The sequence below is a fragment of the Pteronotus mesoamericanus genome, unplaced genomic scaffold (genome assembly GCF_021234165.1).
Source record: "Pteronotus mesoamericanus isolate MK-2021 breed Mesoamerican mustached bat unplaced genomic scaffold, CSHL_Meso_final scaffold_137, whole genome shotgun sequence".
Classification (NCBI taxonomy): Eukaryota; Metazoa; Chordata; class Mammalia; order Chiroptera; family Mormoopidae; genus Pteronotus; species Pteronotus mesoamericanus.
In genome coordinates, this window is record NW_026555306.1 from 2,528,950 (window position 1) to 2,547,355 (window position 18,406).

General features: G+C 56.7%; 1 protein-coding gene across 1 annotated transcript in view; it reads left to right on the plus strand.

The window, feature by feature from the left end:
• Nucleotides 1-714: 714 nt before the first annotated feature.
• The window catches only part of PPP1R37 (protein phosphatase 1 regulatory subunit 37), a 40,996-nt gene continuing 23,304 nt past the window's right edge, over nt 715-18,406 (plus strand). The window contains exon 1 of the mRNA XM_054588596.1: nt 715-1,277. Coding sequence (XP_054444571.1) covers nt 1,076-1,277 — 202 coding nt within the window. The 5' untranslated portion in view covers nt 715-1,075. The remainder of the gene's footprint in view (nt 1,278-18,406) is intronic.

Sequence of the window (18,406 nt, forward strand, 5' to 3'; positions counted from 1 at the left end):
CCCCGCCTTCTCTTCCCCGCCCGGAGTTGGTGGCTGGGCTGTGCAAGCATGGCGAAAGTGCGGAGGCGAATATTAAGTGATTGAATTGAGCGGGGCGGGAGGGGGGGAGGGGGCGTGGCTTGAGCTCGGAACGGTTTGCTCCTACTAGCTTAGTGATCTCTCTGCTCCATCGCACGGTATTTTGGTTGGCAGATTCAACCCCGGCTTTTGGAATTACCTAGCTCTCCCCTATCCCCTTTTAAAATCAAGGCTATGATATCCCTCATGGGGTCATATTTATTTTAGTTTATAAGTTTAAATTGTGTCTTGTACAACGCTATCCAAAGAATTATTGATGAAACTCCAGTCTGCAAATGGAAGGCTAGAGACTAGCACGGGGACATAAGGTTGGTGAGGATCCCTCTGTCACCATCCATCACTTGTACTCATATTCAACTCAGCTCCTATTGCCTTTAAAGTTCTCCATCCCTTTACCTCTTTCCTTATCAGCTGCCCTAGCCCGCTCAAGAAGATGTTTTTCATGTCTATCAACTCCACTCCTTTCTGCAGTGCCTGAGATCGTGACGAAAGTGTGCGAGCCTGAACCACAGCTATCTGGATGGAGGCGGGAAGGCGGGGTGGGGGGGCGGCTCAGGTTCGCGCTTGCGCGCTGCTCTGGGAGACGGCGTCCCTCTCGCCCCGCCCCTCATGCTCTGCAGTTCCGGCTCTGCGGATTCAGTGCTCACGCTTCTTTTTCCCTTGGCTCTTGCTGCCTTTTGTTCCCCCCCTTCAGCTACCCTCGAGGCAGCTCTACCAGCAGACAGCTCAAGTGTATTTTCTGCTTTTCTTAGTACGCGGTGGGCTCATCGGCCTTTAACGAAAGTGCGGCTGCGAACGAGCTGGCGGGCGCGGGGCTCGGGGGAGGCGCGCTGCGGCTCACGGCGGCGACGACAACGACGACCAGGCAAGTGGACAGAGGCGGCTCCTGAGAAAGCGGCGGATCCCATGCCCCGGGACGGCGGGCGGACCCGGAGAGACAAGTCCGGGGCCCGGGGCATGTCCCCGGGGCCCCCGTGAGGAGGTGGCGGCGGCGGCGATGGAGATCCCGCCGCAGGAGGCGCCGCCCGGGCAGGGCGCGGACGGCGACGCCGAGGAGGCCCCCGCCGAGGCCCAGTCTCCCAGTCCCGCATCGCCCCCGGCCGACGGGCGCCTCAAGGCTGCGGCCAAGCGCGTCACGTTCCCCTCTGACGAGGATATCGTGTCCGGAGCGGTGGAGCCCAAAGACCCTTGGAGACACGGTAGCTACAGCTGGAGAGCGGAGGCGGGCTTGTGGGGATCTTGGGAGTCAGTGCAATGCCCAGCACCGAGGCGGTGCCCAATAAGTTGCCCCTAAGGAAGAGTTAAGGAGACAGTCGTCAGTTTGGAGCTGGAGGGCGTTAGGGGAGGGGGTGGCTATTTCGTTGGAAAGGTGAAAAGTAGCTGGTTTTTGTCCCTTCCCCCGCCTCAAGGAACGCTGAATGTGATCGGTGTAGGAATTACAACGGTGACCAATTAAAGAAAGTTTGGCGGCTTGGGGACCTGGGAGGACGTTAGCCTTTGCGTTCATAGTTCCCCCCAAGTAAGGATAGAAAGAGCTGTCCGGGGAGGAAGAATGGGTCAACGCTGGCGCTGAAGGGGCAGTGGAAGATTCTGATGGGCCCATGGGGATGGAAAGACTTTTAAGTCCCGGTCTACAAGCCTCCGGACCAGGGGTGGCTGAAAGGAGGCGAAGGACTAGATCTGGACTATGGCTGAAGATGAGTCGTAAGTCCTGGGGTTGGGAGAAGGGAGTCCAGGGAAACTCCCAGAAAAGGAGCAGAGGCTGTGGTCAATTTGGGGATGGGTAAGACAGTCACAGTAGCCGATAGATCTAGGCATGGAAAGGAAAAGCCACTGGATGTCTCGGACTCCCCTAAATGAGAAGCAGAATATTGGCAGTCGTTCAGAAGCAGAAGAACTTTTGGGGGCCTGGTTATAGAAGGGTCTTTTTTCTCCCCCTGAGAAAGAATTGGGGAATTGGAGTTGCTGGTCAGTAAGAAGGCAAGAACATTGCAGGAGTTTGGTGGCTTGAGGTGTTCGGAAAGGAAGCAGATCTATGGGTTATAGGTTCCTCTGGAGAAAGAAGGTCAGGCCAGTGTTGGAACTGAAAGAGCAGCTGCCTGGAGGACTGAGTTACGCGTGGGGCTGGGAAGGCGGAAAGTCGCTCCCGTGATGGATGGCAGCGTTGAGCCCATTTCTGTGCTGGAGAAGTCTGTCGGTCTGGCAGGGGTAGGGAGCCCGCAAAGAGAGGGAGCACACTGGCCCTGGCTCTGTAGAAGGTGGTCTGTTGGCCCTGGGAGAAGAGGAGGAGTTGCTGCTCTGTGAGCAGTAAAGGAATTGGTGGCTTTGTTGTGAGGGTGAGAGAAGTGGTAACTGAAAGCTGACACAGGGAGCCCCCCGCGCACATGCTCATGTGGCTGGTTACTGTTAAAGGGGCAGGGGTTGACTTAAGATTCCTGGCGCTGGGAGCTGGCCAAGTTCTTGGGCTCCAGGCCGCAGGGACCGGCGGTCACTTCTGTGTTGGGGGGCTGAGGAGGGGAACGGTCCTGATGGACCCAGGCTGTAGCATGGTACTTAGCGCAGGGAGTTCAGAGCAGGAAGGGAGAAAGCCCTTGGGAGGAAGAGCAGGGCCAGGAAGAACAGAGGCTCCAGTTCAAATCCTGCCTTCCATTTACCCACTTCATGACCTCAGGCTGGTGACCTAACTCCTCTGAGCCTCAGTTTCCCATCTGTAGAGGGGTGATAATACCTATGCCACAGGGTTTAAGAGAAGGCTAAGATTGTGTGTGCAGAAGGATTGGCCTGGGTGAGCCTTGACGTTGCAGTTATTCCTGGTCATTGTAGGCGTGATGTTCGGTGATATTGGTCATTTTAGGGGTCAGTCTAGAGGAGCTGGTTCATGGGGCTAGGCCCTAGATGTGTCTGCTTCCCAAGCTTCCGGGAGCGGGGCGGAGGTGGGAGTGAGTCAGTGGGCCTGGGGAAGGGGAGGGGAAGATGGCCAGTTTGTGGGCTAGAGGGTCGAGGTGGGTGGTTGGAGAGTTTGGCATGGGGTGGGGTAAAGCTTCTGGTCTGCAGGTTCTCAGAACAGGAGCAGCTGCGTGCACCCAGCTGTCTGGCTCTGAGTAAGCCATTTTTCTTCTCCGAGCCTCCTGTTTCTCTCTCTCTGCAAATGGTGCCAATTTCTACTGTGAGGTAGTTGTGAGGATTAAATAAGATAGTGCTTGTAAATTCCTGCCACACAAATAGCAGCTGCTGTTATCTGTGCAGTCATTTCTGTGTGTGTGTGTGTGTGTGTGTGTGTGTGTGTGTGTTTCGTGGGCAGTCTTGGAGAAGCATCGAAGGAGTTTGAGCGGAGGCAGGAATGTTGAGAGAGGGTCAGTGGGTGTCTGGCTGGGAGGACTTAGAGGATGGAGGCTGATTGGTCTGTGCTGGGTAAGCGTGGAGGTGATGATCACTTAAATGCGCACAGGGTGGGGGCGTCATCCGGGGAGTCTAGCGAGGGACGGAGAGGACTGGGCAGGACTCACAGTCTGGACGAGTCAGCGGGTCTCAGGTGCAGAGGTGAGGACATGGAGAACGGGGTGGTTTGTGTGCTGAAGAGTTGGTCTCGCTCCGCTGCGAGAGGGTTTGAGGAGTTGGCCTGGCAGTGAAGGCGTTGGGCGATCCTGGGCCCCCATCAGGGGAGGGGTCCTTGGTGAAGCGGGTGGGTGTGGACAGTGGGATTTGCAGGACAGGAAATCGGAGGGCCTGTCAAAGCCGAGGGGCAGGTGGCTAGCTTCTGTGCCTGGGGTGGACAGTGGCATTATTGGCTGGCCTGGGACGGAGGGAGGTGGAGGCGCGCCAGGATATAGGAGAGGAAAGTTGGGCCAAGGGTTACCTAGTTGAGAGGCCAGAAGGTCTTGGCTGGGGACTGCCCAGAGGACTTGGTTGGTCTTGGAGGAGGAGGGGGTGGGGGATTTCTTGGAGTTGGTCTGTAAGCTGTAAGGAAGCACAGGGGTGTCATTTGAGCTGTGGACTTGGTGGGAAGGGGGACGGAGAAGTCATTCTGGGGCCTGCTGTTGTGGCGCAATTCCAAAGCCAAGGGTGAGGAAGGAGTCGGTGGGTCTGCGTTGAGGGGGAGGTCGCTCAGAAGCCGTTCTTCCATCGCAGAGATGGAGATGTTGCCCGGCTGGGAAGCGCAAGAGCAGCCCTGGGCTGGGAGAAAGCAACCCCGGAGGAATTGGGGTCCCAGCACAGGGTGCCTGGCAGGAGAGCTCCTGGGCCCTGGCAGAGCCTCTGGCTGGGGTGCAGGAGGGCTGGGACTGGGACACAGTGGTAGCCCAGCTGGGTGGAGCCCTTGGGTGCCCGCGTGAAGGGGAGAGCCCCATCAGGCTCTGCCAGAGTTGGTGGCGTCCTCGAGGCGAGATGCTGTGGAGGAGGGAGGTTGTGAGGGAAGGTCCCAGAGCGCAGCGGGGCCTCCCATGGCTCCCATCGCACAGTGTCGCCGCCCCACCCTCTCCGCGAGCCTGCCGATTTCCTCCAATGTATGTATGGCCTTCTGATGTTAGGCGCCACGTTTGTTTTTGCATTGGTGGTCTCTCCGCCACCAGAATGGGAGAACTGACATTGCCCATCCTCAGCCGCTCGAAGACCACACAGGGACTGGTTGAATGAGCTCTGGTGGAGCTGTGCACAGCCGCTCTGGCAGGGGGAGGCCCGGCCAGACCAGGGACCCCTCTAGTCAGGGTGTGCCCCCAGGCCGCCAGCAAGAACAAGTGCGTCGCTGAGCTTGTTCGTTTCCTCATCTATGAAATAGTGATCCCTGCCCTGCTGACCACCCAGGATGTCTGAGCGGATGAGATAAACCTCCTCAGTTGCGTGTGGATGGGAAGTGAAATTTGGACAGGAGGCAGGGTGGACCGTGTGAGTGGCAGAGGCTGCTTCAGTACCTCCGGGCTGGGCATGTGTGTACTTTGCTCTGGGGACGGGAGGGGGGGCGTATGGAAGTGGGTGCCAGAAAAGGAGGGGCTGGTTGGCTGCACCCTACCCCACCCTGTGGCGGCATGCCTGTGGTTCCAGTTCTTCTGAGGGCCGGGGCCGGGCTTGTACCAGGAACCCTCCCAGACCAAACTGCGAGAATGACCTAAGGCTTCCTAGTCCCAGCTGCACGCTGTGTGGGGAGACATGGGGCCTGCAAAGCAGGTGTTGGAGAGCACATGACACAGGCCACAGTCTGGGAGGCTCGGCTCCCTTTCCCTCTGGTCCTGCGGGTGACTCATTCCCCACTCTCTGACCGCCAGCCCCAGAGTCAGTCCTGGAGTGGGGGAGGGGGGCCGCCTATCAGGAAACGCCTGGTGTGGAGTAGAAGTGCCTGAAGGTGAAGGGGCCCGGGCGGCACCCACCTGAGCTGGGGTGGGGGAGGCAGGGGGTGCAGGGAACAGTGGAGGCAGTGGCCATGGTGTTCTTAGATGGGGATAAAAGAGAGTGGAAGTGCCTTACTGTTCTTCTCATTAAAATCTGGGCTGCAAATTTAGCCCTTGAAACTGGTCGGACAGGTAGAAATGCACCTGTCAGTGGCAGAGAGAGGCCCTCGGTTAAACCTCAGCTCTTGTGAACACAAGTGTTGGTGTTGCTGGGAGTAGGGCCTGGGGGTGTGGGGTCGGCGCTGATGCTTCTGCCCAGATTTCCATCTGAGCCCAGCCTCGCCTACAGCCTGGGTCAGTGCTTGGACCCTGCCGTGTGACTCTTCTGTCCTTAAAATGCAGGGTGACAGTGCAGATGAAGTAACATAACAGTCCATGGGTGGGAAAGGTGAAGGGATTATGAAAAAAACCCTCATAGGCACAGACAACATTATGGTGATGAGCAGAAGGAAAGCAGGGTGGGGGGGGGGGAGGGGGGAAAGGGCGCCTGAGGGGCGATGGAAGGGGACTTGGCTTGGGGCGGCGGCTACACCGTGCAGCACGCAGCTGGTGGGTTGTAGAGCTGTACACCTGACATCTACGTAATTGTATTAACTAACGTCACCCCAATGAATTTAATGTAAAAAAAAGATAACAGTCCGTAGTGAATGCTCAGCAGATGTCTCCCTTGCTCTTTTCCTGTCAGCGCCAGTCCTCTGCCGCCTGCAGCCCCCAGCCCTCAGTGTGCGTCCGGCCTCTGCGCTACATTTGCATCCACGTCCTACCCGCCCTCCCCCTCCGTGTCTCCGGTATCAGAACCCTGCTGTCCCCCAGGCCTCCTCCTTCGAGATGAGGACCTTAGCCGTCCCAGACCGGGCATCGGAAAGACATCCAGGCCTGATCCTATCTGCTGCAGGCTGGGTGACTATGGGCAAGGTGCCCAGCCTTTCTGAGCTGAAACTCAATCAGCACGTCTTAGCCCACCAGCCTGAGAGGCCTCAAGGGCACCAAGATTCTAAACCGAAAGTGTGGTGGGGGTTGGGAGGGTGGAGGCATGGACCCAAAAAAGGAAAAAAGGGAGAAGGGACTCAGGGACACCCAGGGCAGGGGCAGGGGGAGGGGGTGGGTGGCCGTGGGAGGGGTGTAGGGGGATAAATGGTAATGGAAAAACTACAATAAAAGAAAGTAACGTAGACTGAAACTGTTAGCCCCAGCCTCTCCAGATACCAGCTGATGACTTTGGAAAAGTTTCAGCTCCTCCCTGAGCCTCAGTCCCCTCTGTAGAGTGCCCGCTGCGCCCCCGCTCCAGCGCCCTGGCCCCTCGGGCGATGGCTGTGGCGCGCGCTCACACTCAGGCAGGCTGCCCTCTTTCTTTCCACCTCCAGCCCTTTATTTGTGTTCGCATCGTATTTCCCTCTTCAAGGGCAAAGACTGTGTGCGAGTCACCTCTGTGACCTCAGTCTGGCACACAGGAGGGCTCGGGCGCTGGACGAGTGGCCGGGGAATGAGGTTTTCCCTCCTACCCGTGGTGGTGTGTGGGAGAAAGCTCCTTGGCATAGTTAACCCAGTCTGCTAACCCAGTCTGCTGGGACAGGGCCCTTCCTCGGAGAGCTGCAGGCCGGCCTTGGCGCCACCGGAGTCAGAAAGAGCGTGCACATCTGGCGCGCAGTGAGCAGTCAGGGGGCGAGGCGGGGGAGCGCGCGTGTGTTCTGGGAGCGAGGCGCCCGTGGCTGCCCTTAGTCTTAAGCAGGCGTTCAGCCCCGAGAGCATTGAGAGCATGGAGCCCGGTGTCCCGGCTGGACTGGCTGTGAGGGGCAGCCTCTGGGATTGGGCGTCTGTTTCTGCAAAGCTCCCCAGGTGGATCTGACGGCCAGGTTTGACCGTCCTTGGGCTCAAGCCCCCTTGTTCAGCTCATCCAGCCAGCACTCAGTCCCGAGTCTGCCTTTCAGACCTCAGTTCAGGGGGGGGCTGGGGCTAGCCTCACAGACTTTGTTTTGGAGCAAATTGAAATGTCTGAGTTGAGGTAACTGCAGAAATTTGAGCTGGGAGGCAGCCTGCTTCGGTAGAGCGGAGAGCGGAGAGGGGCCGGGGCTGCAGTCCCCGCCCTCCGCGTTGCCTGCCCTGTGCCTGCCGCTGGACTAAGTGCTGTTCTTTCCAGTTTGCAGGTGAGCAGATGGCGGTATAGACAGGTGAAGTAAGCTACCTAAGGTCACAGAGCCGGCAAGTGGTTGGGCTGGGATTCAAACCCAGGCCGTCTGGCTCTGGAGCTTGCATTCTTGGCTTCGTGCGCTTTAGCAAGTTGCTGCGTTCAGTCTGTATGCGGTGCACTTTCTTCATCTATAACCCATAACCCTTAATAAAGTGGAGGTGACAATTCTGGCCCTGCAGGGTTGTGACAGTGTTGAGAAACAGACCGAGTCAAGGGCCCGGCCCAGTGGGCACTCAGGAGGGGGTTCACTGTGGTTCTTGGGAGTCCCAGGTGTCCTGGGAGTCCCTGCTGTGTCATTCCTCTGTCCTCAGCATGGGGTTCCCGGTTTGACCCTTGGCCTGAGTTCTTACTGTGCTACACAGTGTCTGGTACGTGGTGGGTGCGCAGTACACCCTGGCTGAATGTGCCACTCTGACCCTGTGACCAACCACCCATTTAGCAGGGCGAGGCCACACCAGGCGTGGGGTTGGGGAAGGAGGCAGACCCGTCCCTGCCTCCGTGGAGGTCACAGTCGGGTGAGGGAGACACACAGTAAATGATTCTAATAAACCACGGTGCCCAGGACTCTGATGAGGAAGAGCTCGTGGGGTGGGTACAGGCGGGCAGGGCAGAGGTGGCTTCCTGGAGGAAGGGCCATTGGGGTGTAATGCAGGGGTCCCCAACTTCCCTCCTCTGCAGCTGTGGATGCTGCTTGCGTTACCGCCTGAGCTCCGCCACCTGTCTCCCCCCACCCACCGCCACCCACCCCAGTCCGTGGAAGAATTGTCTTCCATGAAACCAGTCCCTGGTGCCAAAAAGGCTGGGGGCTGCTGGTCTAAGGAAATCGGAGGAGTAAGCCAGGTGGGGAGCCGCTGACGGACGTGGAAAGCATTGCGGGCAGAGCGTGGGCAGAGCGCGGGCAGGTGCTGCCGAGGAACAGAAAGAAGCCAGTCTTACTGGAACGGGAGTGTGGGGTGGAGGCAGGAGGGACAGAGGCGGGGCTGGAGAAGACGGAGAGAGCGCCTGCCTGGTGGGACCCCCTGGGCCTCATGGGCCATGTCAGCCTGCGGGCAGCGGGGAGCTGGCGGAGGGCGTTAAGAAAGGGCGCGCCGGGGTTTCTGGGGGGCAGCATGAAGGCGGTGAGACCGAGGCTGGGCCACCAGGGAGGGGGCCAGGGGCCAGGAGCCTGTAGGCTCTGGGCTGTGTGGCCCTGCATTGGCTAATAGCTGACATTTGACTTTGTTGGTTTATGCATTAGGTTTAGCTGAACCTCTTCCTCCCCTCCCCTGCCTCTTCCCCTGGAAGGTTTGCCATCACCAGTGTTTTCTGATGCCTCTGTGGTGACAGTTTCCCCCATCCATTCTGTCCCCCCTACAATCAGTTCATCCTACCCCTGCTCCCTGGTGGGGTGGTGGGTAGCACATGATACACCACCTCCTTCCATGTGACCTCAGCAGGGGGCTTCACCTGTATGGTCTCTTAAGTCTCTCGCTTCCTAGATTCAGGGAGCAATAAAAAACAGGTCCTTCTGGGGTCTTAGCCTAATACAGGTGTCCCATCTTGTGAAACTCAGGGAATTCTGAATTGCAGAACATACCTGGCCCAAGGGTGTCCACGCGGAGATTCCTTCTTGAATCTGTGAAATAGTAGTAACACAAAAGGCAGCTTGGGGCTCCTGCTTTGGAACCTACTGGTGCCACTCACTCAGTGTCACTGCCTGAGGGTCCTCACTGTGTGGGGATTGAGGGTTATTCCCCCCTTAGAAAGCAGCTGGAACAGTCACTAGCTATCGCAGGCCCTCAGGAAGGACTCAGCAAGGGGGAACGAGGACGCACCCCTGCGCGAGCCTGCCCTGGCTCCCTCCTCTAAAAACAGTGACGGCCCCCTCCGCCGGCTGGATGGGACAGGCAGGCCCGCTGCCAGTGTGTGAGTTCCGCTCCATGGACGTGGGCATGTCCCGAAGCCTCCCTGTGCCACATGGTCCCGTGTGTGAGGCCACTCAGACAGACAAAGAGTCTGTTTCAAAGCTTTGTGGCTCCCTGGGAGGAGCCAGGCCTTCGCAGCTGGGAGCACACCCACCTCCAGCCTTGAGCAGGACTGGTGAGAAGGCCCCAGGTCCTGGGTGTGACCGCTCCCAGGCTGCCACTGCCACTGCCACTGCCCGCCCTGGACCTGAGGTGCTGGGTTAGGGCCGCCCACTGCTGTCTGGGGAGCGGAACAGGCTTGGGGTAGTCCCCTCTGTGGCGGGGCCCTGGGAGGCTCTGAGGCAGGACTGGGGTCTGGCATTTGCATTCGCGAGGGAGAGGCAGAGGGGGTCCCCAGTTCCAGAAAGGGGGTTCAGAGGCTGGGTGTCCCACAGGAATGATACACACCCGTCATGCTTTGGTTGTGTTTCCCGGAACGCGAAGGCAGACCCGTGAAGGCAGGGCCCAACGCTGTTTGGCTCCCCTCAGTGTCCCCAGAGCCCCTGGCAGTGCCCAGCACCCCGCAGGCCCTCTCACCGGATGGATTGGTGGTGGATGGAGGTACACGGTGGGCCCTGTAAAGTTAGCCTCACCCCCTTTTTCACTGTTTGCAGCTGGTACGGAGCCCGTGACTCAGGGTGGGGGCGTTGGTTTGGAAGTGTCTGCTGACGGCCCCTCGGGCCTGCTGCCCCTGCCTTTCCAGCGGGGAGCCAGGCGGGAGCCCTGGGGCCTGGTGCTGTGGAGGCCTTCACGGTCCCAGCTGGGATGTCTCCCTGGTCAGGTCCCAGGTCCCCAGGTCCCACTGGGATCGGGCTCGTGTGCCACCTGCACACCCACCCTTCCATCTCCCCACGGTCTTCCTGTCACGCCAGCTGCCGTCGCCGTGCAGCCGGAAAGCCGTGCGTGGAGTGTGCAGCCCTCCCCTTTGTGCAGAGCGGAGCCTGAGCGCACCGGGTCCCTCCAGGCAGCAGTGCAGAGGGGAGGGGCTGCCGGAGGGGGAAGCAAGCAGCCAGGCAGCGACCCTGCAGAGGGGTCCTGTTTCCAGCCCATGATGGTGACGCTCCTGGCAGTGCTGGTGACCATCACAGCCACTGTAAGGGAGCTCTTACCAAGACCCGAGCTTCTCTTCGCATTTACTCATTTGCTCGTCACAGCAGCCAGAGGGGACAAGCCAAGGTTCTGGGGTGCCAAGACCACACAGATAGTCAGGAGGAGGCGTGGTCAGACCAAGGGGAACGGTTTTCATCCTCTGCCCTGCTCCTCCATAACGCCAGGAGAAAGCCCACACCCCGAGCCTGGGGAGCCCTTCCCACGCAGCTGTCCAGCCCTCTGATCCTGACTAGCAGGGTGGTCCCCTCTGCTCATTGTGCCCTTCGCCGGTCCCCTGCCTCCCCTGACCATGTCCTGCTCATCCTCCTGCACCGGCTCACACGTCACCTCCTCTGTGAGGCCCTCCTTTGTCCCAGAGAGCACTGCCTCTCCCGGTTCCCGTGGCACCTTGCACACTGTTGTTAGGTGTTTGGGTCCGTCTCCCCCCGCGGGCCCCAGGCGCTCTGTGAGGGACTGCAGCTTCTCCGTCTGGCTCCCGGGAGGAGGCAAACCACTGAACATGCCCAGGCACCTTAGTGACTCCCGGCAAAGTGGGTGTGCTCCGGGCGCCCCAAGCCGGCTCCTCAGAAGGGTCGGGGGCCGTGAAGGGAGCAGGAGGAAGAAGCCGTTCATTGGATCCTTTGTTCACACATCCATTTCTGCATTCCTTCCTCACCCACACGCACCTCTTTGCCTCCGCTTCACTCTGCCTGTGCCAGGCGGAGTCTTGCTGGCTCTCCCTGCTTTCCAGCGCTGCCTCTGCATTCTCAAAAAAGCTGACCTCCCTCTCTGCTTCACACTTCCCGCTGCCTTTCACCCCCAGTCCAGGGTCCCCGCACCAGCTGTGGTTGCCTGGCCCCTGCCACCCTCACTGACCACGGCCAGGATCACAGCAAGTCACCACAAGTCCCTGTGAGATGCTGGGCTTCAGGTACTAGACAGGCCCACCCTCGTGCAGCCTGGGTTCCGAAAAGGTCTGTGAAGCGGGGAGGGGACACCCAGTCTGCCTCTGCTGTCCCCCTGCCTGGTCTGGCAGACCCCCGAGCTACCCAGCCTGCTAGATTGCAGGAGAGAGGCACTGGGACTCAGAGCTATCTTTGCTGTTGACTTGCTGTGCGTTGTAGCCCAAGGCACTGCCCTCTCCGTGCGCAAGATGGTGTCGGAGGTCCTCGCCCACTGGGTGCATTCTCCCATCTCTGCACAGATCACATCCACGATTCAAGGAACTGAACAGGTCCCAGGACTGCCTCCCTACCATGGGGTGGGGCCGAGAGAGCCCAGGTTCTGGTTACTGATCTGCCTTTCTACCTTTGTGACCGGTGACGTGGTTCTCTGTCACCCCCAACAACAAGGTGTGTCACAGGAAGAGGTGGAAGGTGTCAGTGGTGTCCAGCCACCCAGCTCAGGCCTCCATCCTCTTTCCTCTTCCTCCTTCTCACTCCTTGGCCTGTAACCCCCTTCTTTCCGGTGCTTGGGATCCTTGCTTCTTACTCTATCTTTCCCCTCTCTGTGTTCCCCTGGGGAGCCTTCTTCCTTGCCGGGTTTGGGCTCAGCCCTCAGGATCTGCAGTGCTGAGCTTTTCTGGGCTCCCCGCTTCCAGCCCTGCCCACTCCGGGTCGCCCCTGTGTGGAGACAGCCCTGGGAGGACAGGGCAGGGGCTGCCTTGGTCACTGCCGTGTCCCCGGCACAGCCTCCGGCACAGGGTAGGTGCTCAGTGAGTGTCTTTCATTAGGATGGGGGTGGAGTTGGGGGTGGGCAGAGCCCAGAGGTCATGCCCTCCATGGAACCCTGCCTCCCCTGCCTCGAGCTCCATCTCTGACATGTCTGACAGCCCCTGGCTCTTTCTGGTCCTGGGGGAGACGTCTTAGGCCAGTTGCCCCAGTGGGTGGAGCAGGCATCGGAAGGGCCCCATCTGACCTGCTGAGCAACCACCGGCTGTTAGGTCCAAGTGCCTGTGCTGTGCTCCCTGACCATCCAGCCAAGAGATTCCAGCTCTGGAACAAGCCCCTTCCCCATCTCCAGAGTCTGGATTACCGAGGAGGAATGAAATGGCCTGGCTCTCGGGACAGGGCTCCCGCCGCTCTCCTCAGCCACCTCAGTAGCTTTGAGGGGCAGAATGACGAGTCCCAGAGAAGATGTTATTAGCAGAAAGGGCTTGGGCTCTGGGGAAACAGAGGTTCCGCGTCCAGCCCACCGCGCAGGGGCAGCAGCCTGTGCCGCGTGAGCCTGCGTCTCCCCACCCATCGGGCGGCCAGTGTGGCCGTGGGCGAGAAGGGCGTGCGGGCGCCCTGGGCACCCCTGCTGGTTGTGACTGAGGAAAGGATCACTGTCTTGGTTCTTCACTGACTTTAAAAGTAAGATCTGTTCATTTTTTCTTTTTTAAGGAAAGTCGGGAAGTCTAAAGAAAATAAAAATTGCTTGCTAATCTCACCATCTGGAATGTTTAAAAAACAGCCTCCATTGAGGTGTGATTCACGTGCACCTCACCCTTTCAGGGTGTGCGGTTGATTGGTTTTAAGTTTTGCACAGAGTTGTACGGCTGTCGGCACAGTTTTAGAACATCTTCCTCGCCCGCAGGAGAAACCTTGTGCTCCTTAGCCATTGCCCCCAAACCCCGCCCCCCCACCTTTGACCTCAGCAGCTGCTAGTCTGCCTTCTGTCTCTTTAGCTTCCAGACATTTCACACAGATGGAATCATGTAATAAGTGGCCTTTTGCGTCTGGCTCCTTTCATTTGGCATGACAACGTTTTCAGGGTTCACACAGGTAACCTGTTCATCATTCCTTGTTATTGGTGAACATGTGCTCCATTATACGGATGCCTCACATTTTATTTATCTGTTCACACGTTGATGCACATTTGGGTTGTTTCCGCTCTGGCTATTGCAAATAATGATGCTGTGGATATTCATGAACAAGTTTTTGTGGGGACATGCGTTTACATTTCTCTAGGAGTGGACGTGCTGGGTCATAGAGTGACTGTTACACCACTTGAGCGATTTCCAGACAGGTTTCCCAGGCCACTGCCCCATTTGACATTCTCCTCCACCTCCTGCTTACTCTGTCCCTTAGCTCCTAGCCACCCCAGAGGGTATGAAGCAGGATCTCATCGCAGCTGTGATCTGCATTTCCCGGATGGCCGATGGCATTGAGCATCTTTTCATGGCCTTACTGGGCACCTGTATATCTTCTCTGGAGGAATGTCTATTCAGATCCTTTGCCCATTTAAAACTGGGATTGTTTGCCTTTTTATCAGTGAGTTGTGAGAGTTCTATATATATATTCTAGATGCAGGCTCTTACCAGAGAGATGATTTGCACCACCTGGAACGTTTTCGGCGTTAAATGCCAGAGCATTTCCTTCCCATCTCTTTTCTATGGCTGGGTGTACTGCCACAGGGAGATAAAAATAAAACAGGGAGGTTACTGTGCTGAGTATCCTGTGTTTTCACTTGATTTTCGCATTTTGTACAAAATACGACTAAAATATATCACTGGGCCATTGTAATTTGTTCTAGCCATTTCCGCATTGCTGAGCATTGAAGTCCTTTCCAGTTTCCAGTTGCATAAATAATGCAGTGACGTTCATCCTTGTCCATAAATCTTCATGTTCATCACAGGGAGCTTTCTCTGAAAAAAATTCCTAGAAGGTGGTTTTACCAGGTCAGGGGGTAGGAGGGAACGTTTGAAGCCTCCGATACCGTCTCTGTCCGCTTAGGACTTGTAAGCCTTCGCTTGAGTCCTGTTGCTCTTTAAAAATTTTTTTGTAACTGCTGTATGCCAACAGGATGATTGCAAGGACCGTAGTTCCCATTTAAAGGAGACACACACAGGCAACAGCAGAGAATGTATATGGTGACAGTCACCAAAAAAAGTGTATGTCAAGTTGGAGAGGAGCTGAAGAGTTACAAATGAGTAGTCAAGGAACCAGTGCCTGGTGCTTCCCGTCATGGCGAGATTTGGAAATTAGAGCACATTTGCCGAAAATAGTTTTAATCACATGACTGGTGGTTACCAGTCAGCTGATTAAACAGTAAGCACATGAAGACAAATGGGTGAGCTCCCAGATGCTGGCAAGATTCTCAGACATTAAAGGTAAAACACTCCAGGAAACTATTTTGAAATTATATTTTAGTTTTTATCCACAGCTTTCTCTTCTTAGGGGCTCTCTGAAAATTTCAACCAGAGTTACTGCCGTTCAGCTGGATTGTAGTTTTATCTCTTGATTTTTAGAAATAAACGAGTGAGCCCTGGTCAGTGTGGCTCAGTTGGTTGGAGTGTCATCTCGTAGACTGAGAGGTCATGGGTTCGATTCCTGGTCAGGGCACATGCCCAGATTGCGGTTCAATCCCCAGTCGGGGTATGTACGGGAAGGCAGCTGATCTAAGCTTTTATCTTTCTCTCTGGAAGCAATGAAAAAAGTGTCCTTGGGTAGGGATTTAAATAAACAAACAAATAAATACATGCATGAGTGAGTGAATAGCATTTGCCTCGGGTATCTTGATGCCAAGATGATGTCTTGTTTTAATGAGCATTCCTTTGACTAGCAGTTGACCTGTTTATCGTTAACACATTACGTAATTGGTTTTGTTTTTTTTTTTTAAATACCCTTCGCCTATTTTTGTTTTGGGACCGGACTCCTTTGAAAACATTGATTCTTGGAATTTCATTGTACAGATATAATTTCCTTCATTTATCATTTGTCATGGTGGAAAGGTGGGGGAAGGGAGCAAGACACCTCTTTCTTTCTTGAAAAGAATCACTCTCTCCTTTGCTCTTTCACTGGGTCCCTATAGCAGGGCACCGGTCACAGCCTGAGCCGCTCGGCGGCAGGAGGGGGTGCTGGCGGCTGGTGGGCTGGCGGGGCGCTTTGGTGGCGGCCAGGCCCAGGCCCAGCGACAGCAGGTTACAGAGAGGGTCCCCTGTACACACAACTGCAGCCCCCCGTTGCCGAGCACCGGGTGAGGAAGCTGGTGAAGCCGGTGAGGGCCCTCATTTTGTGACCCGGAGCCATCAGCCACTGCTAAGGTTGTGCCCATTTGCAGAAGGTGGCTCAAGCCAGAGCGGTTCTGCCCCGGCCCTTGGACGCCTCGCCCTGCTGTAGCTGCCGAGGCTCAGCGAGTCCCAGGAGCCAGACTCCAGCTCCTCTTGCTGCAGGGCCACCCCATCATCAGCACCTCATGCGAGAGGGTCCCTTTTGTCATTGCCATCCACCCCCCACCCCAGGAGCTCCCTGGTCCCTGTTCCCTGCCCCTGCAGCCTGTGGCCTCACCTGCGGCCTTCTGCCTCATCTCAGGTGTCCCCTCGATCCCTTGGTTTTGCTCCAGCAGCCACATGCCAAGCCCCTTTCCTCTGCCTGGGAGGGTTTCCCCAGTTTTTCTGTGGCTACTGATTGTTCGCATCTGCTCGCTTTCTTGGGCCCCGCCCCCTCCGGCGTGAGCAGCCTGGGAGCTGCCGCTGGCCCCTGGACTAGGCTGGCCCTGTGGAAACGCTAGAAGGAGGGAAGGGATTTCTGACTGAAGTTACCTTTTAGGTCTTAGCCTAAATGTTCCTTCCTCTTGCAAGGCTTTGCTAACTGCTGCCTCCAGTCTAAATTTGCATGCCTACTTTTCCTTTAAGAGTGTTTTTCTTATAATTTGATGTTTTTATTTGTGTCCTTATTTGTCTGCCTTCCTGGCAATCACTCCCCAGGTGTGTTTTGTTTTCCGTTGTCTGCCCAGTCCATGTTGTGTGGTAAAGAGGGAATTACTATGTCCCTCATGTCCCAAGCAGACCTTCTGAGGGCAAGTGGTATCACTTACCTATCACAGGCGAGGAAAAGGGAGGCTGAGCAATGAGAAGTTCCAGGCACCTAGTTCCCATCCCTGGGGTCTGGGCTGGACCAGTAAACAGCTCATAGCTACTCGATTTTCAGACTCCAAACGAGAACTCTGCCAGTGTCTGCGAATGCAGCTGGCTCTGCGGCCTGAAATAGCCGCCCGCCGCTGGCGGGGCTGGTTGTCCCCTGACGGGCACCAACTCTCAGAGTCCTTTCCCGAACGTGGCCTGTTGCCTCCTAGGGCTTTGGTGGATGGCAGTTTTGGGAAACTGCCGTGTGAGCCACCGAGTGACTTGCAGACCCTTTTCAGGCACCTTAGCGCCCCCAGCCTTGCGCCCGGTCCCTGCCCGTTGGTTGCATTGGACTCTGACGACGACTTCCAGTTTCCCGGAGGCACCGTCAGCGCTTTCTCTGAGCCTTGCACGCACAGTCTCCCCGCTGCAGCACTCTTCTCCCTCCCTCTGCTTCTAAAATTACTGTTATTAAATTCTTTTCTTGGCATATGAACTATGTAAGTAACATACACGTAAGCTAAAGTGTAATATAATGAAGACCTGTGGGCCTACCTCCCAATTTTGGGATAAGAACGTTGCCACTAACTCACCACCACCTGTGGGGGTATGGGCGGGGCACAGAGCTCCCCGACGCCTCTCCTGAGTGCTGGAATGCTCATGCCTTGGTTTTGTTGTTGTTTTTTTTGTTAAGTTTTATAACCCATGTGTGTAGCTGAAAAGTATGGTGTTTTGCTTGTTTTTGACTTTCATAAAAATGGCATTGTGTCCCTAGTATCATCTGTGTAAGTGCTCTGGAATGTCCCGTTGCATGGCCAAGGCTCAGATTGCCCATCATGCCTTTGGTGGATATTTGGGCTGTTTCCCACATTCAGGATTACAGATTGGTGCAGCTATGAACCTTCTGGTACACGTCACCTGTAACGTGAGCAGGATTTTCTCCAGGGCACGGACTGGGAGTGCTGCCTCTAGTGCATGAGCCTGTGTGGCTTTACACAGTCATGCTGAACTCTCTCACGTGGTTCTCCCCTCCTTGACTCAGCCAACTCCCACTCACCTTTCTTTCCTTCAGCAGATGTCTGTGGAGCACCTGGTATGTGCCAGGCGCAGTTATGTTTCAGGTGTGATGGTAAATGAGACTCACAGGCCTAGTGCTCACATGACCAAGTGGTATTAGGTACCCCTCTTCCAGGAATACCTCCCTGACCCCCAGGCTGAGTTAGGTGCTCTCCTGGGCTCCCCTGTCCCAGCCCTGCCCACCCTGGAGCATCACTGTCCAGGGATGGGTCTTTCTCACTCACTGGACCTGTGTAGACAGCGATCAGAGCTGCTTTGGGTGCTTTATCCCCAGCATCACCCACACGGAGGTGATGGATTCAGTGCAGGATTTGTTGAGTTACTGCTAAAATGCTCACCCTTGAGGCAGGTAGGAGTAAGAGAAAGAAATGGAATCCAGTATTCAGTACTTGTTGGAGTTCAACCTGGGCCCCAGGCCCATCTGGCCCAAAGCCCAGCACTTCCTGAATGGCTGAACCCACAAGATGCCTGGCCCTGTGCTCAGCCCTGTGACAGATGGAGGAGATCCGGCTGTGGCCCTCGGCGGTTTAGATGGAGCCGCTGCCCAGCTGCTCACTCCTCCCGACAGCGTGCACGGCTGGGCAGTCAGGGGCACCTCAAGGGGAAGTGCGAGGCCCATCTGGCCCTCTGGGCGCTAGGGAGTCAGCGTGGGTGTTCTTTTGAAGAGGGTGACTCCCAGAGGCTGTGTGAGCTCTTCCAGAGTGGATGAGGCGAGTGTCACGGAGTCCCAGAGGAGCTGTTGGGCCTGTGCAGGGCCGTTGTGGGCCTGCAGGTCAGTGACAGCAGGAACCATAACAGCTGGCGTGTGCCGAGCTCCCGCTGG